General features: G+C 41.3%; 2 protein-coding genes across 2 annotated transcripts; both read left to right on the top strand.

Moving 5' to 3' along the window:
* The first annotated feature begins 1501 nt into the window (after positions 1-1501).
* On the top strand, positions 1502-4551 carry LOC102714534 (vesicle-associated protein 2-1). The gene is made up of 9 exons (XM_006647552.3): positions 1502-1620; positions 1709-1771; positions 1876-1946; positions 2051-2132; positions 2246-2361; positions 2469-2606; positions 2697-2723; positions 3424-3498; positions 4085-4551. Exons 2-9 carry the CDS (start codon positions 1717-1719, stop codon positions 4220-4222), a joined length of 702 nt encoding a protein of 233 aa, XP_006647615.1. The 5' UTR covers positions 1502-1620; positions 1709-1716; the 3' UTR covers positions 4223-4551.
* Positions 4552-11474: 6923 nt separating this feature from the next.
* LOC102704219 (ELMO domain-containing protein A-like) lies at positions 11475-15541 on the top strand. Its single transcript, XM_015834090.2, has 9 exons — positions 11475-12020; positions 12151-12260; positions 12624-12692; positions 13382-13497; positions 13595-13649; positions 14055-14175; positions 14304-14351; positions 14808-14902; positions 15052-15541. Exons 1-9 carry the CDS (start codon positions 11927-11929, stop codon positions 15151-15153), a joined length of 810 nt encoding a protein of 269 aa, XP_015689576.1. The 5' UTR covers positions 11475-11926; the 3' UTR covers positions 15154-15541.
* The last annotated feature ends 7134 nt before the right edge of the window (positions 15542-22675 follow it).

Below are 22675 nucleotides of genomic sequence, written 5' to 3'. Positions count from 1 at the left end.
TTTCAATTGCTATAGTTAAATTTAGCAATTTTGCATAAAAATTGTGCTCCAAGAAAATGGCTATATGACTTGTCATGCCATTTGAATGGCTAAACTTAAGTCCTCGATGGCCAAATCTAGCAACTCATTTTCTCACTGTACAATTGCTATCCGTGGGTCTCACGTGGGTGGGACCTTCTTGTCATCCTCCCCGAGTGAGGATGGATAGTCTCTTGAAGATGCTCTATAAATTCGAGTTGCCAAAACTAAAATGAATGGTTAATTTTGATTTGGAGAGTTAAAATTTTTTTGAGATGCTCTAATCGTGTACAGTACTGCCATGAATGAAAAGTTGCTAACTTCTTGTCAAGTGTGGTAGGACATCTGCATTTTTATGGATTTGTAGTTGGATTGATGGGTTATAATAAATTAGAACTGAAGTTTCCAGCAGCACTGGTTGGTTTGATGAGCCATCGACCGTATCCATTTCTACTCCTGTGTTGGAAGACTGTTTCCATGGCTACATGACATTAGATGTTTATTTATTTGGTCTTGGCAGTGCTACTAGAATTCAAACTACTTTCCCAATCTGATGTGTAAATGTACACATCCAAAGGCAAGAATTGCTGTTTATAGTTATTCTTACTGAAGCATCATGCTGAAGTTGTTATTTATTGGTTTAACATTTTGTAACTGAATTTTGGGTAGTCTGTCCTGAATTGTACCCTACTTGATAACACAAATTCCAGTTGAAGTTAAGTTTTGGCTTTAGTTTCTTTAAGCAACAACTGAGTGGCACACTCTTTATAACCTTTTTGTTTTTTTTTTGCTTTATTAGGTTGTTCCATGTCTCTTAGTGGGAAAAATGACTGGGAACCTCATCTGCCAGGTATTAAAAAAACTGTAGAGCTCCTTCCATTAGTAGATAACAGTTACATACACCCCAACGATTTTCCAATCGTATTTTGCTAGGATGCTCCAATGATTCGTCGATGAAAATATAGCGCAAAATGGCTAATGTTTGTTTAACACTCTGAGCAGACAAGAATATTCCTCGGACCCTTTTTTTCCTTGTCTTATCCTATAACTCCGCACTTTGTGATATTTGAATCATTTTGGGGAGAAAATGGAAAAATATGGCAACTAAAATTCATCTTTGGTGATGATGAAGTCTGAACACAAGATGAATAGAAAAACGCCTATAAATTATCGCATTTGAGTATTTAAATGCATCCTGTCTGAGCATGCTCATGAAAATTACTGGTAAAACGATAAGAAAGTAGGAAGTACTCCGTAACTGCCAAGTGCCATGCATTTCTATTCTTGGAAAAGGTACACCGAATAGTAAATAGTAACATAACTACATAAATCATCAGCCACCAATTAAATAAAAAAAATGAGTTTTTTCTGTTCACTAGAAAAAAAAATGGGAAAAGGCAACTGCCATGGGCCCAAGAAGTGAGTGCTGCCCCGTCATTGTCGCCGGGAAGCCAAGAAAAGCAAAGCAAACCCCTTCGTTCCTCTCTCCCTCTCTCTCTCTTCCTCCGCTCCTGGCTCCTGCACTTCCAGCTTCTCCTCCAAATCGTTGCTTCATGTTCCTTTTTTGAGTTTGTTTTAGTTCAACTCAGTTGAAAAAAAAAGGTTGGGTAATATCACATCTTTTTGTAATGCAGCGATTTATGCATATTTTGTTGTATTTTCAATTAATTTGGTTTGATACTTTGATCAGGTGTGGCAATGGGTGGCGGCGGAACGCTGATATCTGTTTATCCAGAGGATCTCACTTTCCTATGTAAGTTCAGAGGAGTTCTTGAGATTATCTTAAGTTCTTAATTTACGAATGGTTAGCCGTAACCATCCGTGCGGTTCTTCTCTCCGGTAAATTCTCGTGTGTAGTTGAGCTGGATAAACCGTGCTATTGCAATCTCAAGGTGGTGAACAACAGCGAGCATCATGTTGCATTCAAGGTCCATGGCCTTCCATTCTTGGGAGAATACCTCCAGATTTTCTATCAATATTTGCTGAAACTTGGCAAGAATGTTTGATGAAAATTTGTTTCTTTTCCTTTCAGGTCAAGACGACATCACCGAGGAAGTATTTCGTCCGGCCGAACGCGAGCATAGTCCAGCCATGGGATTCTTGCACTATAACAAGTAAACCACATGCTTCCAGTTTGGCCATTATGGTATTTCACTCCGTGGTTGTTTTCAGGCTCCTTGTTTGATGCTGATTGTTTGGGTATCTGCATTCTTGTTCGGCGATGTAGTTACGCTGCAGGCGCAGAAAGAGTACCCTCCAGATATGCAATGCAAGGATAAGTTCTTGATTCAGAGCACTAGGGTAGCTGCCAGTACTGACATGGACGAGATTCCCCCTGATACGGTGAGCATAAAATGCAAATATATCATCTACAAGCTTTAGTGATGCATTATTGTTGCAATGGCATGACTACTGACCCACCACCATATTTCATTTTTGCATCGGTCCAGTTCAACAAAGAAGTTGATAAGGTGATTGAGGAAATGAAGCTTAAGGTTGTTTATACACTGCCCAGTGGAAGTTCTGACGACTCTGGTATTACATCTTCAGGAAGCAGGAGCTTCAGATCAGGGTCTGATGATCTTGCGGTGAGAATATATACTATGCTGGAAACTTGTGTCACGCTGATTAACCTTCTGTACAGAGGACTCATATGTTTTACACTATGCTATACGCAGATGCTGAAAAATGCAAGCATGGAAGAGGTAATGCATTTGATCCCAAAGGCATTTCTCGTTCTACTGGGGAACTGCAACAAAATAATATGACAACAAATAGATCTCTGATAAATTCTGACAAGAAAGTATCATGCTATTCTAGGCATTACCATAATTCATGGCATCGTAAAGTTGCCTTTTGCATAAATATTCTGTTCCCCTAAATTTTTACTTTTAGTGAGAAAAATAATCATAATCTGTCATTGCTCCATAAGAGTTCAAATGCAACACACCTGCAAAACGGTATTGAGATGCTGGAGTTGATTTGTTCATGCAAGTCTTAACACTAGGAAGAGTGAAGCAACAACATATGGTGGCTGAAATAATAGTTGAACCTGAGAAAAGCTTCCTACACTTAGTGAGGTCATAATTGAGGGCAGGAGTGAGGTCCCAGAGGCCTATGAGCTTGCCTTTGCACTTGTTAACTGTGCACTGGGACCAGAATTTGAATTCATTTCCTTTTGACCATTATGACAATAATAGTTTCCTTTTACCTTGACTTACATATTCTAAATAAAGAAATTGTACAAAATCTTGATTTCCTAAAGAGTTTGCTTCATTAATTGTCCCCTTTCTGATGGTAATTCTGTACAATTTTAATCAAGCTTGTCTGAACAAACAAACATGTTTTTGTGAGTGCTGTTACTGTTTCTATTTCTTAATAATTTCTTCATTTTCTTCCATTCAGATCCAGACAATACAACGCCTGAAAGATGAAAGAGATAACACTCTGCAGCAAAATCAGCAAATGCAACGTGAATTGGTTAGCCTCTCTTTTTTTTCTTCTTCTTTGAACTTCCATCGTTTTATGCTCACCGTTTTACTTCACTGTAGCTCATATGTTACTCATTTTGCTATGTGAACATATGTTACTCGTGATATTGACATCTGAACTGGGAACCTTATGCTGCTCTTCCTCATTTGTTGTCGTTCGAATCTACCAAGAAAAATGTTTAGCGTGGAGAAAATAATTAGTTTTGACTAATGCAAAAAAGATTCTAGTCCTTGGTGGGTAGCAAGTTTTATATTTCTACAATTTGTGATTGGTCAGTTTTTCGTTTGAAATGCAAATTTTAGCGTGCTCAGCATTTGTTTCTTTGATGGGTTGCTGAAACAAATGTTTTCAGATAAACAAAGGCACATCAATATACGTTTTCTACTATTTTATAGATGGTACGGAACAATTGTAGGAACTCAAATGTGTATTAAAAACTCCATTGTCACAAGCATCTCTTGGATGCAGAATATTTAGCAATCAATCAAGAATTCAAGACGAAACATTTGTAACTTTGTACACCCCTTGGCTCCGTTATACTGATTTCCATTTCCATCATAATTTTTTTTTACAGGATGTGCTTAGGAGGCGTAGAAGCCGCAAGAGCGACGCGGGTTTCTCCTTGACGTTTGCTGCTTTTGCTGGGCTCATAGGTGTTCTGGTTGGGCTCCTGATGAGCCTCATCTTCTCTTCCCCTCAGGCTGCTGCTTAACTGCCCAAAGGTTGCAACCAATAGGTATATTATTATTCAGCTGATCAGCTCAATGAGGAAGAATTGTGACCTGCACCGGTCAATATCGATCCTGCAAGCATAGCTAGGAGGGATTGAGCTGCTCTGGGAAGGAAAATACATGGAAAATTCTGCTTTAGTCTCCGTAATTATTTTGTTCATTGCAATGTAGTTAATATGCGTCGAATCATAAGTGTCACAATGGTTCACCCCACGTTAATTTCTAAAATCTGTATCTGCCCCTCTTATGCAATCTTTCTGTACAATTAGTTTGACATATATATCAGGGAGAAGCTGTATGCATTCACCGATTGGAAATGTAAAAAGTTTCCGCTTGTTGGATGGCCGCAAATATCAATCGTAACTTTATAAAGGAAAAATATAACCTTGTCATTTTGCTTATACTTATATAATTTATGGGTAAAACTTTTATATACTTGTTCTTAGCAACTTTAAAAGCAAAGTTAGAAGAATAAACCATGATACAAAATTGCCCACATCAACTCTGAAATTAAGTTTTAGAAATCGACATTCACTTATTCTTATAACCTGTTTTGAGAAAAAATACAAAGAATTACCCTACCCAAAAATTTCGTACGGTAGAAGAGCGTAAGGTGGGACCCACCTGGGACTACCCTTAAGGTGAAGGTGAGAGCAACAAATTGCTAATATACCGTCTATTTTATTTTTTTTCCTCTTCCTTGACCTCTTCGCCTCTTGTCCCCATCTCAATTGTTCTCGGTACTGAAGTTTCTCGTCTCCTTTGGCAACCATGAAAACCAGTGAAACTTAAAGCTTAATCTTTATTTGTATCCCCTAAAGCTCTATGCTACCCCACCGCCGTTTGTTCTATTCTATTGCCATCCCCGTCACCTTTGCTGCTGGTTATTGTGAAGCCATATCTTCAACGAACTCCACATGGTTAAATCTATGGCTGGTGTCCTACAACTTCCAACATGGTTAGATTCAGCGAGACATTGTTTCTAGTAGGCTTCACACATGTGGATTTGTGACTTTGCTTCTCTCCTCCCTTTTTGCCGATGACCTTCCTTGTTGGGTGGCCACAGGTAGAGCTCGTGGAGCTGCGAGCATGCAAACCCAAGGTGCGAGGGCCATCAATTGGCAACCATTTTGTAGGTGCCCTCCTCCACCTTCATCTCTATGTGAGCAATGATAACATAGCAACAGTTCTAAGTGTATAAGAGAGAAAGAGAAGAGCAATATTTTTTCCTTTTTTAATGCCCTGAGGATATTCCTTAAGCTTGAGGGTAGCTCGAAACTTTAGATTGACTTGAAGCTTTCTCTCCACGTATAAGGTTGCCTTTAAGGCCTTAAGAGTTAAGAGCCCCCTTGTTCTCCACACTACGGATGCCCTGATATTCAATCAGGGATGGTACTGTCCCTACACGTCTTATCTGCTAATTCTATCTTATAATCATCTTTTCTAGAAAAAGCATATGAGAATCATTTCTGAGGTAGGAGTAAAAACTTACACACACACTCACTGATCGAAAAGAAAGCAAATTGCTTTTGATATCCCGTTCGTATATGAGGTTTGTGTTGATCAGCCACATGTTGATCGGCCAAACCATATCACTAACATATGGTTAACTAAATATTAATTATTCAACTTTAAAATAGCTTTATTCATTTTTTTTTCTAAAAACCTTCTCTGTAAAAGTTTCTAAAAGATTATATGGTTTAGCCAGCATGAAAACGTACGTGCGACAATCCACTACTCTATTTATTTTATATCATAAAACTTTATAACCGTATTTAACTCATCTAGTCTACTAATAACATTTGTATATTTTGTATATATGTCTGAATTCAATAATATTTATATGACTTTTAGCGAAGACACATTATGAAACAGAGATAGAATATCTAGCGGAGAAGAACGAACAGGACCATATGTTACTCCAGTCCATGAGGCATGCTGCCCAGGTTGATGAAGGCCCAAGGACGCGAGCGGCATCCGCTATTCCGCAGCTGTCGATCGCCCCACGGACCAGATGCAACCAAGCCCACGGACGGACCCGTCAAATGCCGAAACCGCACGAGTGGCCGGCCGAGTACCTGACCGCGCTGCGGCAGCCGGCACGCAGCCACGCACGGAAATCATCCACACACTTAACACGATCACCAACAATCTCTGCACTGCTGTTAGTGCTTCCGGTGCATCATCTCTCGGACGACCAGCTGAACGAAACGACTGGCACGCACTACACAAAGACTACAGGGAGTGCCGCCGGGCCCATGTGATTGATGTAAAACTCCCAAGTGTTATCCATCTGATACGCATGCAGATGTAAGCCACTCTCTGGTCGATCGTGATGCGACTGACCTTCCATCGATCCGCTGTTGATTACTCCGCCATCCCCTGTGCATACATCGACATGTCGGTGGCATGCATGGAGGAAAAAGAGAGGATTTTTTTAGAGTTTTTAGAGGAAAAAGAAAGGTTAATAGCCCTAGGAGATAATAGTGGAGATCGACCGGTGGTGCCTTGCACTTGCTCGCACGGCGAGCGGCCACGCCTAGGCATTTGCCGCCCTCTCGCATGTGCATCGCCACATTCCTATGGCCGTGATGACTCAGCCGGGAGCAATAATTTACGCCGGCTTGTCACGGATTTAGGCGGAGAATCTTTGGGAGCACGAACCCTAACCGAGATCTAGGTGGTCAGCATCATCTGTGGACCAAAGTCTCTGCGGATTACCAATGCCATGCCATGTTTCGACTTTAGTTTATTCATGTTTACGGTTGCTTGATGTTTCATGCTGTCGCTCGAAGCAGTAAACTAAAAAGGTTTCGGCACACAGTTTCACATGATTCTCCGGTAAATTCGGACCGTTAGCCATTAGTGCGGAGACAGTCAGCAGGTTAAAAAAAATCGCATGAGGTAAGTAAGATCAGACGGTTCTTTCTTTACTTTGTTATACGAGGCTACACGTGCGAAGCACACCGGAGGCTCTCTGCTCCAGAGTAGAGGGAAATGAAAGATGTAGACATCTGAAAAAGGATTTGTTCAATTGTGCTAGTAGTAACAAAACAGTTTTGAGTGTTGATATCTGAGAATGATCTGTTCATTGTTCTAAAACGGAGAATGGCATAAAAGTTACAGACACGACATGATTGAGTAGGTGACGCCGTGACGGTGCTTAATTGCTCTGCATCTTGATTGGGTTAGTTAGTGAAAAGGGGCACCACAAAAAGAGGGTAAATCAGCATGATTAGATCCTACGTAGGAGACCATCATATGCGGATTAAGTTGGAGAACTTTAACAAGCTCGTTATCTATATTTGACGGCGCACCTTTTGATGGACTTATATCTCACCTACGCTACTTGTGAATGATAATTGTTTAAAGCTCTAAAGTCACAACTAAACTATATTTACTATATTTGTTTAGTGTTTAAAGGCAATGCAAATCATGTACTCCTCGCAGGCTCGATCTACGTACTTGAGTTTTTGTTTCTCTTTTTGGAAAAGGAAGTACGTGCTTGAGCTATTGTACATCACACCCTAGGCCTAAGAGCGAGTACAAAACTATAAGCTAGCTATAAACATATTTTAAGGAGGTAAGAGAGGAGAGAAAATATCAGTGGACTCTAAATTTATAGCCAGTTATATCACGGACTCCAAGACACCGTGTGTGTATGACATGTGAGGTATTGTAGTATATGTTTTGTAGCTAGCTATTATATAAATTGACTATTAGATTGACTATAGAAAAATTGTAGCCAGTAGTTGGCTATATTATTGAACTTGCTCTAAGCGTGGCGCTTAGCTAGTGTAATCACGACGCACAGGCAGGCATCATGTGTTTAGCTATGTTATTGTTTTGTGGTCCAAACTATGATGATTCAGGTTGGCCGACGATGAATTCTGAGACATCACGTTTTCCGGCTTCCTTTACCACATGACCTGATGACCATCCAAAGTTCTTTCTCTCGAACAAAAACGATCGTCCGTCCCATGTTAGTACCCCCCCCCCCCCCCAACCCCAAAAGAAAACCAGCTAAACTCCACATGGAAATAACGTCCATCCAAGCATGGACATAACGCTTCTACTTATCGTGAGCTACATCGCTTGTGTAGGGTTGATTCCGTTCCAACCACAAAACGCTATCCTCAGGCAACCAAGACGATCCCGACACCGGCCCGGCGCCGGAGGCGCAACACACATCACGTCTGCGCCCGACCGCCGTGGCCGTGCGTGTATCCCATCCATCCATCCAAGCGTCCAACTCCACAGCCCACACCGGCAGGCACGGCGGCATACGGCTAGACCGCCCGCCGCCCGCCGCCCCCCGGTTACATCTTGGGTGTCCCACTCCCTCCCAACCCGAGCCGCGGCCGCTTCGCACGGGAGCCGCCTCCCACGTCGCCGCCTCCCGCGAGCGGCGCGACGCCGCCCGATTCCGCGGCCGCGGAAAGCGGAGGCAGGCCGAGCGCAGCGAGCGAGGCCGTGTCGCGGGCCACGTTTTGGTTGCCCCCACGCGTGCTTGGGTCGGTCGGGTCGGGTGGACTAACCGTGGACTGGGACGTCTCACCATCTCGCATGCCGCGACCCCTGTTTCTGAGCTGTAACTGTACGCTCTCTTTTCTATTACCTGTCACCCATTTTTTCCTCCAGCTTTCAATGTTTCGGATAACCTCAAACGCTGATCATGTATAGTATTACTTTATAAAAAAAGAATTTTAAGGTTTTCATGTTGAGTGTTTGACCGTCTATTTTATTTAAAAAATTTAAAAATTAGTCATAAAAATATTAATCATAAAAATATTAAATAAGATAAATAGCTAAATATTTTTTATTTTAGGACGACGTTGTATCTTGCAGACCTCGCATCACTGCAATACGTACGAAACGACATGATCCTTGGTTTAGGTACGTTGTAGAGCCCGCACAACAGTTCGTTACGCACTTATCCCACGCGGGGTAAAGATGGCCACGAAGCACAGATCCGAAGCAACGACCAGAGTAGATGAGCGATGCCGGTTGCTGAGAAATCGAGGCGTTTGTTTGGCGACCAAAGCTGCCTTTCTGAGGAAGAAAAGGTGGATGGGGTTGGAGGAGGACAGTGGGCAGAGGCATATCAAAGCGTATGATGCGTTCGTTCGGTGCAGATCCACTGAACCAAATATTGAATTATCGCCGAACCAAACTGTAGCCTCAAAGCCTGATGCAATGGTGGTGACAGCTGAGTAAGCTGAAGAGGTACACACGTAGGGAAAAAAAAAATCTTCGTTAGCAGATTCAGAAAATGACAGCTCAAATCGATAATGGCACCATCTTTCGCATCCGATTTAATTAGGAGAGATCCTTAGTAGTAGGTGGTCGAAGTAGACGACCTATGAATTGGGGACAATACATTAATAACGATATACTTACTAGCCATTTGCATCTTTAACATAGCGATCCATGAACAGGAAAAAGGTGCAAGATGCCTTGTACAACAAAAAAAAATAGGGTAAGGTCCTTTTTGCTCCTTAAATGTTGCCCCATGAATATTTCCCCCTAAAACTACAAAACCGATTATCTAAAAACTGGACAAACATCATAAATCATTTTATGGTAGTTTTAATCAGTGGTTATATGGACTTCAATTAGGTAACTTTTTTTTGTTACGAACCAAATTGCTCCTTCCATTTCGGAATCGTTTAGAATATAAGATGTTTTAATTTTATCTTTATTTAAACTTAAAGATCAAGTTTATAGGAAACTTCCATCACATTTTCAACAACAAATTAATATACAACAAAATGTATTTACACCATTTTTTTGTTTTTGCTTATGATTATAGCTATAGGTCAAAAATTAATTTTTTAACCTTGATTTTGGGTTTTTTTTTTATTTTCAGACCTTGACTTTTAATACAATTTTTATTTATAAATTATTTTTTATTTGCAAACAATGTGATAGAGTTAATTTGATGTTGTAGATATTTCCAGGGTTCACGCAATATAATTGCTTGAGCCGCCAGCGTGTGGCTTCGATAAGTGAGGTATGGTTTGGAAATTTTCAAGAGATTTCAATTTTTTTTAAAAAGGTAAAACTCCAACAAACATTGATGATGTTCATGATAATCGCGACATATCGCGTGGTTTTCACATCCACACCACGATTATCAATGTTGATCATGATACCGCGATTATCAATATATATCGTGATTATTGATATTGTGAAATCTGTTGTGATTATCACCAAATATCATGATAATCATTGGGTACCATATGATTTCACTTCCAAAACCGTGATGGTTTTTCCAAATTCATGTGGCTTTTGGGGGCGATTATCATTGTATCGTCACTTCGCGGTTTTGGCCTAAATCGATATTTGAAACCCTAGATATTGCTATGTTTCTCTATGAACTTGATCAAGATTAAAGTAGTTTGGGTTAGGATAAAACCAAACCACACTATATGATAAAACGGAGAGAGCAAGTGACAAACTTCACATATGTGCATAATAAGAGTGTAGACTGGAAAAACTGTTTTTATTTCAAATATAAAGCCGAAAAACAGGTAAAGGTGCTGTTTGTTCAATTTTTAGAGAAGGCCATAGAACAACCGATTTTATAGTTCATGTCTGAAAATAGACTATGGTTAAAGTATTAATTTGAGTAAATTGCACTTTTGCACCGAGTAATATACATCATGTTTCACTTTGCACTATGTTTAGCATATATTTTCACTTTATACCAAGTATATCGAAATAAATTTCAATTTTGCACTAGGTTTCATCATATATTATCAAATTGAAAATCGTGTAAAATATGGAAAAAACCTATAAAACCTTTTGAATTTAGATTGTGTTTAAACAAGTTTTATTCGAATTTTACAAACTTCTATAGGTTTCATGATCTATCCTAGTATTAAGTAACACTTATTTCATTACAACTTGGTGCAAAGTAAAAGTATTAGGTAAATCTAGCGCAAAGTGAAACACTGTGCAATTTTCCTGGTGCAAAGTATAATTAGCTCAAGTTTTGATGACAAATATATAGACTTTACCCAATAATAAAACAACAAGTGTGTTTTCCTCCTCTATCGAGAAAACAAGAAGTTGCCATTCTTTTCCAAGATGCAATTGAGAATATATTAGTAGCAATAGTATTATCTAGGATACACAGCCGCCTCCACGCCCAACAGCTAAAAAGTACCCCCTTAATCTGCCGCATTAGGACGAAAGCACGCGGATCTGCGTCTCTGTACAGAAATTCCATCCTCACAATTAAAACGCATATGCCCCAAATCGAACAAAAGAAGAGAGAAAAGGAGGGGAGGGGAGCACGGCGAATCGAAGCGAAGCAAAGCAGCTCGCGCTGTTCATTTATTCGCACCAGACGAGACGCCGCCGGCCACACCACCGAGCCTTGCGCGGACAGACGAGCAGCAAAGCAGAGGCAAGCGCCCAACCAACTAAACGGACCTCTCTCTCGCTCTCTTTCTTTCCCTTTCGGCCTTTCCCTTCCTGCGTCATTGGGATCCGCCCGTGCTGCGATCTCGCCGTGGGTGGAGCGCCCCGCCCCGCCCCGCCCCGGCCCGGCACATGGATCCCCGCCGTCGCGCGGATCGCGGGGAGTAGCCGAGTAGGTAAGTAGGGAGGGAGGGAGGTTCTGTCGAGGGGGGGAGGAGAGGGGTCCCGCACCGGCTCCGGGGGGGTGAGGGGAGTAGATGGACGCGAACGCGGGCTCCTTCGTCGCCGTCCGCCGGCTCGCCGGCTCCGAACGAGCGGCCGGCGCCGCCGCCTTCCACCACTCGTCTTCGGGTACTACTACCTCCCTTCTCCGATTTGGCTGGTCCCCCCGTTTTTTTTGGCTTTCCGAATTGTGGCTCGTAGCGTGGGATTGCTCATGGTTTTGTGCTGCTGCTGCTGGCGCGCGCGCTCGTCGGTGCAGCGGAGGTCGTGACGGGGTCGACGGCGTGGATCGGGAAGGGGCTGTCTTGCGTGTGTGCGCAGAGGAGGGACAGCGACGCGCGTCTCTCCTTTGATTTGACGCCAGTTCAGGTGACGATGGGTTTCTCTTGGTGATTTCATCCCCATGTTTGCTTCCATGGTGCTAATACTGTGTTTGAGTTTGGGCTCTGTTCACGAACTTTGAAGGTTGCCTCTGGTTGTCGCCGAATTCATCTCCGAATTTCTAGCATGCCTATAATTCTCGCATTTTATCATGCACGTCCTGCCTACATTTTCCATGCCCGCTTTAATGGCTTTGATTCTATTTTTAACGTTTTAACATAAGTAGATTTCCATGAGTAATTTTACTGTTCCGTATCATACATGTGTGGCACAAGATAATGAGTTTGCATGTGTTAGCTGAAAAATTATATGGAACAGTGGAAGTAACATTTTCCATTTTACCTGTCCCAGGAAGAGTGCCTACAGAGGTTACAGAACCGGTTAGAAGTTCAGTATGATAGCTCAAACAGTGATCATCAGGTAGTTGGTTTTGGCCGATAACTCCACCTAATTGTTGGTACATTTGACTTCTGATGTTCCATATTTTTCTCTTTTGAAGTGGGAATGTGCCACAATTTATCTCAACAGTTATTTTTACCATCCTTAAAATGGTAAAATGTATCACATTTTCTAGTATAAAAACTAGTTACCTCCATTTACTCTCAAGAACCGTAAAATTTTACACTAAAACTTGGTTACCTTGAGGTACTTTCTTAAGAACCATAAAATTTCCCTTATCCTAATGTTGAAACATACTCCTAATGATCTGGAAACATACTCTACAGTTGTATAACCAAAATAGACTCAACTGAAGAAGGGTGATTTTGAAAAGGGTCCATACATCTGTGGAAACCATGAGGAAATATTAGCTGTTAATAATCGAACGTATTTGAGTTTAGATAGTTTTTTTCAGGATCTAGACAGTCTTTCGAGGTTACACTGCAACCACTCTGGTAGTTTATTCTGTACTTTTTATTTACGCCTCTTATCTCAGTGCTGCTTATCCCTGGAGAACTAAATCCTTAACTCATTTTGTTAAATTATTCATGGCAATACAGATCTCCAGATCATCTGTGTGATCTTCCAGTATTGTTCATTTGTTCCTGGTAATGACAATTGAAAATATCGGAATTGCTACTTAATATGACATCTCAAATTTCATCAATCAGGAAGCATTGAAGGACCTCTGGCATGCTTCTTTTCCTGGAGCTGAGCTACGGGGACTAATATCAGAACAATGGAAAGAGATGGGCTGGCAGGGGAAAGATCCATCTACAGATTTTAGGTATTGGCTTATCTGTTTCATACTATTTGTTACTGTTGTCTCAGTTTTTTTTTTTTTTTGGCTAAACTGGATAAGAAGAGATGTATTGTCATTACAGAGGTGGAGGCTTCATCTCCTTGGAGAACCTAGTGTACTTCTCCAAGAACTTTCCAGTAAGTGTGAAGCCTTGATTTCAAAGATATTTGTACTATTTAGGAGCACTGATGGTGACTAGTGAGTTGAGGTTCTTACGTACTGTTGTGTACTTATGTTTGAGTATAACAGCTATAATCTAGATAAGTTTTCGGCTATAGAGCATTTAATGCTTACCTGAAAATTACTCTTCACCCTTTCTGGCTATACAGAATCGCCTTAATAAGAAAAAAAAGGTACATTTCATGCTTCTGGTTGGCCAAATGTAAAGAATCCACAGTACATCCGACAGTACAGAGTGCTGAAAACAAATCTGTTAAAGTTAGATGGTGCCTATCAGTTATTCAGATGACATTAAATGTTATGTATTACCCTTAGGTTTCCTATTCATTGCCACCCATTAACAAATTTACTTTTCTATGAAGAAATCTTTTGAGGAGCTTCTTCGGAAGCAGAATGGTGACCGTGCAATTTGGGAGTATCCATTTGCTGTCGCTGGTGTAAATATAACATTCATGCTCATCCAGATGCTTGATCTTCAATCAGGTTTGTCGACCATAAGTTCTTTGTTTATCAACTATTGGGTCTATTTAGTAGATAATACTAGTTTCTGCAACGGCATTTGGTGTATAAATCCATGTTGAATTGACAGTTCACTTTGATTTCTGCTGCAGTTAAACCAAGGTCATTCATTGGAGCAGTTTTTCTAAAGCTACTTTCTGGTAAAGTCTATGTTTCATAATCCCTTTGGATCCACAAGAGATGTTTATTTTTTTTGTTTCTTTTTTGAACCTAAACTGATCCATGCATTATGTGTTGCTTTTGCACTCCATTGGTGACCTGTGTTCAGGCATTAGGGTGTATGCTTGTACAGATGTCAAAATTAGAAGAACTTGTGTTTCAGACTTTCAGTATTTTTTTATATGAATCAACTCTATTGATTTTGCTCACAGATGATTATTATGTTATGACTATTAATAGTCCACATCCGCTAAATTCACTTTAGTGGTCTAAGGTATACTATAGTAGTTGTAGTTTTTAAAAGCAGGCAACATATATTTAGATTTGCTGAAGGATCTAATAATAATTCCTTGGATATCTCTTTCAAATTATAGTGCTCTATAATTGGTTCCAAATTATACTGCTCCTAAAATTGATTTCACCCATTTTTGTTCCAGAAAATGATCAAGCTTTTGACATTCTCTACTGCATAACCTTCAAGTTGATGGATCAGCAATGGCTTGACATGCATGCCACTTACATGGACTTCAATGTATGTTATCTTTCTGTCCAAATTCTAGCAGCCTGACGCCCTCACCCCTATTGATCCTTTTCTTTTTTGGATCGAGAATCTTCATAGACATACAATGGTTGATGAAATCACCCATCTGTCTTGACTTAATTGTGCTACTAAAATTGCAGACGGTCATGAAGTCCACACGACGTCAGCTAGAAAGGGAGCTCTTGCTTGAAGATATTCAGCGGATTGAGGACATGCCATCATACAAGCTTTTGGCCCGCTAGCTAGTAACTGAAACCATAACATGGCTACCTGCTGCAAGACTTGAGTTGCTAAAGGGTTGCAACTAGTGCCCGCAAACAGTGAGAATTCCAATATGCAGACGCACTTGTATCCTCAAGTTTAGGTACTCTGTTAACTTGTCTCCAAATTACAAGATAGAGGTTTCTTGGCCATAGCACGCCACGTAGGGTAACTAAAGTGTCCGATCAGCTGCCAGGGCAGGGTATTTATAGGTTGGGTGTGTTGTCACAGTTTGGTTGATGCTGTCATACCACGAAATGAAGTGCTTCTAGGTTTTTCTTTTCCTTTGTAAACAAGAGGCTCTTGTGAAAGCTAATCTGAGTGTCTCCTGTAGTGTACCATATTTTCACAATTGATAGTGCTCAGTTCTCCGAGTGTGCAGAAATCATGCTAGCTGTTTCTGCTAGCCCCGCAATGATGCAAATCTGTTGTTTCCTTAGTTGTCCTGGTGTATGAAGTTTGTTCCAATATAATGCAGACCATTTTTGTGGTTCAGCACGCCTTTCTTGGTTGAATGGATTCTGGCCTGCTCTTGCTGCTTGCTACCGCTGGCTTGAACTACTCTCCTCAAACAAATGAAACAAATGAATGCAAACTGAAAAGAGGAAAAAGGGATACCAACAACAGGAAGTGGACAAACCAGACTAATCAACGAAAGAACGAACTTGATATGTGACTTAATTCTGTTCTCAGGAGTCAGGATATGATATCATATGACCCTGCGTAAGGCTGGAGAGTGCCTGTGCTTCCCAGGGGTGGTGCTTGCTGCTGCCGTGTTCAGCCGTTCAGGGCTTCAGGGGCAGCTACTGGCTACTACTCTTTGGTCGGTCCAGGCTCCAGAAACTGCAGGTAAAGCAACAGGTCCCCCAGTATTCAAGTAATTATGCTCTGAGCTGTGCCATCTATGAGTATGACTGCTCCAGTGATAAGAGTGCATATGCACTACAAGTTGGCAGCTGCTTATGCTACCTCATACTTTGCCAAAAAAAAAATTCTGTATAAATGGGTTTAAGAAGCTGTCGTTGTTGCCTGGAAGTAGAGTTCACCGTAGTTCAATATTCAGCGTTTGGCTTAGGAGAGGAAACGCATTAAACAAAACTGAACCCTCGGAGAAGTAGAATACGTGCTCAAGCAGCTTCAAGCTTTGTGGCGGTGATGCTTCTACGATCCCTCCAAGCGAACCGCATACGAGTAGTTAACTAATTCCTAGACTGATATTCGGTTCGCTGTAGATAATCTGGGAACATGTTCTGCAAAAACGAGGACTTGATCCAGAATGGCTCCAACAGTTACGACAGCTCCGATGCATCCTTTGTTGGCCATTTCAATTTCCAAGGGAGATATTTAGGACTTCCAAGGGAAAAAAAATTACTCCCTCCGTCCCAAAATAAATCAATTTTTTATTTTTTACCTACAATTTTTGACTATTCGTCTTATTTAAATTTTTTTACGATCGATATTTCTGTTTTTATTAGATGATAAATTATAAATAGTACTTTATGTGTGGCTAATTTTTTTAATTTCCTAAAATTTTTTCAAATAAGACGAATGGTCAAATGTTGATCACGGAAACCGAAGAATTGGTTTTTTTAAGAACAGACGGAGTACTTCTTTGGCACTCATATGCCCTAGTAGGCAAAATACATGATGTAACCTCCGGCGTCAAACAACAATATCCAAACATGCCATGTCTAATGAGACTGAACAAACTTGCTTACAATGCTCAACGTCTAATGAGACTGAACAAATTTGCTTACAATGTCCAAACTACAAACAGTTCATTCTCATCCTCTCGTATAGATGTACCTTCAAGCATCGTAAAAATCTCAAAGAAATAAAAATCTTAAAATTGAAAATGACTATCCCTTCAATTTTGACAACTTTTATGATACAATACAATACACAGATAGTATATGCAACAAATATAAACAAGAGCATATTCAAAAAATACCATAATATTAAAAGAGATAATTTAGTAATGGTGATTTAGCTTCAATCCAACAGTGACATTGATCCACAACAGCAACAGAGGACAATACATGTGGCGACAATATGGTTTCTCTACTTTCTTGCTTCTGTGTCCATGACTCTCGGCAACCCATCTCCTACCATATATGGCCAGTAAACTTGAAGGCAATTTTATCAAATTGACCACACATGATAATCTATAAAGCCTAATTTATCTTTTTAAATTTTATGTTATAGTTATCTGAAGTGAATAGTTAAATTATTCTTATCATTAAATCATTTGTATTGGCAGTATATACTGTTAGGTTATTATACCGTACCGTACGTGGTAGTTCTTTTTTCTTTTTTTTTTTTGGGATCAAACGAGCATGTAGTGGTGCTCTATCATTGTGCCATCTCATGGTTTATTTGACATGTGTGCAGTACTGCGGTCGTGAAGATCACAAGAGATCTGCTAGAGCTTGTTCGTCGCTGGGAGCCATCGATGGCACGAAAGGCATCATCATGGCGAGGAATCTAGGGCGCGCGAGCGTTAGATTTCTGCCGTCTTCTCAACTGATCTGGTGATACCGTTGCCTCCAAGTGTGACCAGCCCTATGGAGAACTGGTACATGTCCTACAACCTCACCTACGAGCAAGTATAATAGCAGGCTATAAGTTGACTAAATGCTTATGTGGAGAAGAGAGTGGATGAGAGAGAGTGTAAGCAGGCTGTAAGCTTATAGCCAGTTCAAGCACAAAAACCAAGAAACTCTGTAAGAGTGATATGTGGGTCATGTATTAATGATGAAGAACTAACTATTATATGGGTGGGCTAAGAGCTGGCTATAAAAAGTCTTATAGCCAGCTTATTGGCTATATTATTAGCCTTGCTCTACTAGTGACTTCTCCTTCACGTCTACACCACACATGTTCATGCTGTAAACTCATGACGTCAAGATGTAAAATGATATTAGAGCGAGAATAATAAACGACGTAAGCGGATTTTAAAAACTACCGTATCATATTTATGCTTATATAGAGAAGAGAGAAATAAGAAAAAAAAAGATGGCCTAGAATTGTCAGCTACAATACAGACTACAAGACATTAAGTATATCCGAGAGATAGATCTTATACTAATTATATATTATATATTTGTTTCTAACTGTTGTACACATTAACTTTATGTTAGCTTTTGATAACATAAAAAGATTTTGGAGATAGTAACTAGCTAGCTCTTGTATTGATCTTGCTCTTAGCCGATTATCTGCATTTATAGCAGTTTAGCCGGTAGGCATGGACCAGGCCAGCGTGTACTATACACTGAACTAGCTCTAGCTAGCTAGGCTCGAACTGTTTAGCTAAGAGCCTAATATAAGAGCATCTCCAAGAGACTAGGTATATCAAATTTTAGCTATTTTGGGAAAAAACAATCTCTAAGAGAGAGTTATGTAACCTGATAGGCTGTTAAAATGACTAATTTTTTCCCTCAGTAGCCAAATCTGGCTAGTCTCTCCCACCTCATCTCAATAGCCAAACCTGGTTAGGCCCACATGTTTGTTAGGAGTTAGCCAGTGAAGATGACTATTCTGTTGGAGTGCACATTAATTTGGCTATGGAATCTTTTGACATGAATAGTTAAATTAGGATTTGAATAAGTAAATTTTGGCTAGTCTCTTGGAGATGCTCAAGTGTTGGACGTGTCTAGTAAAAGAGTTGAGAACTTGAAATGTTATATTGCAAAGTTATGATCACTTAGGGCATAAACAATATAGTGAGGTGAGTAATTCCAAACGACCTTCCCGTTGGCACGATACGTTCACCAAGGCTCGAGACATACCCTCGTAGAACTACTCCTGGTTTGTAGAGAGCATAGAAGCCTCATTAGGACGAGGCTGCTCGCTAGTAGTACAAAGGTGCGGGTGGTGCATTGGGTGAGGCTCTTGCCCTGCATTGAGTCCTCCATCTTCCTAGCCTCCTAGGCACCACGGATAGTTAAGAATGAGCTTGCCAACGGTTGGTGAGTCTAAAAGACCATGACCAAGAATATGTCGAGGCTAGGTGGGTAATGACTAAACCTAAGGAAGTTCATTGGACGGTCATAGCCAAATAAGGAGAGTGGAGGGACATACTTACAGGACCTCGTCACTGTCGACCAGGAAGATGATAGAGGCGTGCTCATGGCAGTCCAAGCGGAGGAGGAAGTTCCACATTGAGCTCACAATGGCACGACAATGGTGGTGAGTTTGAGCAAATTTGGCCACCGCCGGTGAGCTCTTGGCTAGATCTGATGATAACCTGGCCTGAGTGATGGTCATCGGTGGCACATCGAAGCCATGGTTGTTGCTGCTTCGGTCCTAGATCCCAAACTCAATCTATAACCATATTATGTCACGACTGGCTAGCTGGAGGGAAGAAGGCTACAACAGGTGGCATGTGTCAAAGAGGATACCAACGAAGGGTGACACGACGGGGAGGGAGGAAAGGGCGTCGCCAGTGTGCAGAGGGAGTGGAATGGCGTCACCAACACACTTCCAAGGAGAGAGGCTGAAGACAGTGGATGACTCGACGACATGGAGACCAATATTAGAGATGGGTGGATAGATTTATTTTTTTCTGGGTTTTAGACCTCAACATAAATTGAAGAAAACTCTAAAATTAAAATAGAAATTACGAGAGGCTAAAATAAAAAATTAAAGGCATTCCTAAAGCCTCGTGCACAGTAGAAAAATCAAAATTTGAACATATATATTTAACCTAGGTGGTACTTAAAACTACTCATATGAGTGAGATACATTGGGCTCATTTGCAACTAATGGCCTCGGCGAGTCTAATCAGCACACGTAGAACGAAAAATGTTATTAGCATATGATTAATTAAGTATTAACTTTTATAAACTTGAAAATAGATTAATTAATCTGATTTTTACATCAACTTTCATATATTTTTTAATAAAAATTCACCATTTAACACTTACAGACAAGAAGAGAAAAGTTTCTCTCCCACTTCACGTGTGAACGAGCCCATTGTGCACGTCCTTGCTACAAACTTGGCACTCCTAAAGAGTGGTACCTTGCGTCGGTCGGTCATTCACCACCCGGCTCACTGACTCAAAACCATGGTTTCGCTAGCTCTCGACGTAAACGTTTATCTAATTCGTGTACGCAGTCTGTGTTATTTTCGCGCAAGCAGCACCAATCTGCCCCAGTCCCCTAGCAGAACGACCTCGATCGGCGCGACGTGGCGCGTGATAGCCTGCTCACGCACGCGTGCGCCGTCTGCTACGTGCAAGCAACAATTTTCCCAGCCCCTCCCCCTCCCCCTCCCCCTCCCCGTCCCCGGTGCATGTGTGTGAACGTTCTCGGACGGAATCACAGATTCACAGAGATACACACGTATATATGAGAACGGCTTTATGTACGAGGAATTCGTACGATAAGCATACGATTTTCGCCGCCGTCGCAAGGATTAGTTGCCGCTCCGCTATCTCCTCCGCTACGCACCCGTACTTCCGCTGCTACGCCGTCGCTGCGTCGCCGTGAATCGTACGTACGACGTCGTATGTATAGCACTGCTGCGTATATATATATACGATCGAGCAGCTAGCAGCCTAGCTCGTCCAGCCAGCGACCATGATTTGACCATCGGAATTCGGAACACGTAGTATATAATACGAGGCATGCGCGCGCGCGGCGCAGGCGCTTCTGGCGCATGGTGGCTGGTGGTGCCGGCCGCGCGCGTTTCCTCGCGGAAATGATGCGGTTTTCCCCTTCTCCGCATCTGCACCGAAAGCCTGTTGCCACTCTGCACTGCCGCGCGCAATGCCGCCACCCACGCGCATTTTTCTACCCTTGCGCGCCTGCCTCATTGGCGTACGTGCTGCTCCACGTACGTGCGTACGGGTGATGAGGTTTACGCATCGTCGACCCACTCTGCCTCCTCGTGTCGGCCGGGGGCTTCAACGCGCGCCCGCATGCTTTGTTACTGGGACGAACCCCCGGCCCCTGTACATGCATGTTTGTGTCGTGTCACGAAGGTAAGCCTGCCAGTGTACTGTAATCTAATCCAAATCCACTTTAATTTATTTCTTTGCTAATTAGTTTACCAAACCAACCCGCACCAATTATTCTTCATTCGGACATAATCCAAACCAATCCAACTTTGATTTTAGCCCAACCCGCATCGACCCATTTGGTTAAAATGGATTCAACCCACTCTTGCAAAATGGATGCACCATTTGATATGTATAAACTCGGACCTAAAATTTTAAAACTCATGTTCACAATATAAAAGTTTATCAAATTTGACTGAAATTTAGTGGGATGATCTGTTATGTATAAAAGCAACTTTATGCAATTTTTGGTCGATTTCTACATGTGGACCCCACGTATATCTATTATCTTATTCATTAGCTATATCCATTTACCCTCCACGGATTAAATCCATTTAGAACTTAAAATAACATAACCAAATCCAGTCCATACCAATCCATTTATCTCTATAACTCAATCCAATCTAGATCATTTGAAGTTACAATCCAGTTGCACCCAACCAAACACAATCCAAATTAAAACCAACTCATTTAACCCATTTTCATCCAATCCATTAGAGCAAGGCTAATAATATAGCCAACAAGCCGACTATAAGACTCCTTGTAGTCTTCTTATAGCCTAATCATATAATGGTTAGCTCTTCATCTTTAATACAGGATCCACATGTCTCTCACATGGTGTTTTGGTTCTTGTGCCTGAACTGGCTATAAGCTTAGAACATTCCCAACCCAGGCACTAGGATGGTGTTCATAGAATTAAATAAGTTGTTACATAGGATAAAAAATGACGTGGCAAATGAATAAATGAGTAAAGAGAATGAAACCATGTCTTGCATAAGACATGGTTTCTACACAACATCTAAGATATCATGTGAGATAATTAGCATTAAATTTAAGTGTGGAATAATGGTGTTTGCATCGGAAGAATAGTGTCTAGTACTAGTTTGTTGATGATTGAAAGTTTATAGAAACCATATCTAGTGTTATGGGTTAGGAATACCCTTATAGCCAGCTTCTTCTCTCTTCTCATTTCTCTCTTCTACATTAACATTTAGGTGTTATACTTGCTCTTAGCAGGCCTACACGAAGGACACCCGCGCACGGGGTTCGAGCCATCGACCGGAGAACACAAATGCATGTACGTGCGCATGAGTTTTTTTTTTTATGATTACGTGGAGGAGTTTTTGCCGTTGAGAACACAAATGCATGTACGGGCCGGGTGCGAAACAACAACGCATATCGCGGTCGCGATCTCAGCTGATCCCATCTTGCCTACACGAAAAGTAATCTTCTGGGCCGAGCGAAGGGCCAAATTATCATCATTATTCTCATGACACAGAGAAAAGGGATCGAGCGCGTGTTGAGACTTGAGAGTCATGATGGTCTCTGATCACTAGGCCGGTCGTGTGTGGAGAAGCAAGGGCACAAAGACCACCATTTTTTGGAGGGATTCCAATGGGCCTATCATGCACTCAAAGCAGGAACAATCACCCCCCACCAAAGA

Source organism: Oryza brachyantha, chromosome 2 (assembly GCF_000231095.2).
Source record: "Oryza brachyantha chromosome 2, ObraRS2, whole genome shotgun sequence".
Taxonomy (NCBI): domain Eukaryota; kingdom Viridiplantae; phylum Streptophyta; class Magnoliopsida; order Poales; family Poaceae; genus Oryza; species Oryza brachyantha.
The sequence above is the reverse complement of the archived record's forward strand: the minus strand, read 5'-3'. Positions and strand labels throughout refer to the sequence as shown.

What these genes read in the sequence shown, in the direction of transcription:
- LOC102714534 (XM_006647552.3), top strand. Translation starts at nt 1,717, where the DNA reads ATGGGTGGCGGCGGAACGCTGATATCTGTTTATCCAGAGGATCTCACT. An exon ending in AAAATGCAAGCATGGAAGAG is followed by an intron (nt 2,724 to 3,423) that starts GTAATGCATTTG and finishes TCTTCCATTCAG; the next exon opens with ATCCAGACAATACAACGCCT. An exon ending in AGCAAATGCAACGTGAATTG is followed by an intron (nt 3,499 to 4,084) that starts GTTAGCCTCTCT and finishes TTTTTTTTACAG; the next exon opens with GATGTGCTTAGGAGGCGTAG.
- LOC102704219 (XM_015834090.2), top strand. Translation starts at nt 11,927, where the DNA reads ATGGACGCGAACGCGGGCTCCTTCGTCGCCGTCCGCCGGCTCGCCGGC. An exon ending in TTGATTTGACGCCAGTTCAG is followed by an intron (nt 12,261 to 12,623) that starts GTGACGATGGGT and finishes TACCTGTCCCAG; the next exon opens with GAAGAGTGCCTACAGAGGTT. An exon ending in CCACTTACATGGACTTCAAT is followed by an intron (nt 14,903 to 15,051) that starts GTATGTTATCTT and finishes CTAAAATTGCAG; the next exon opens with ACGGTCATGAAGTCCACACG.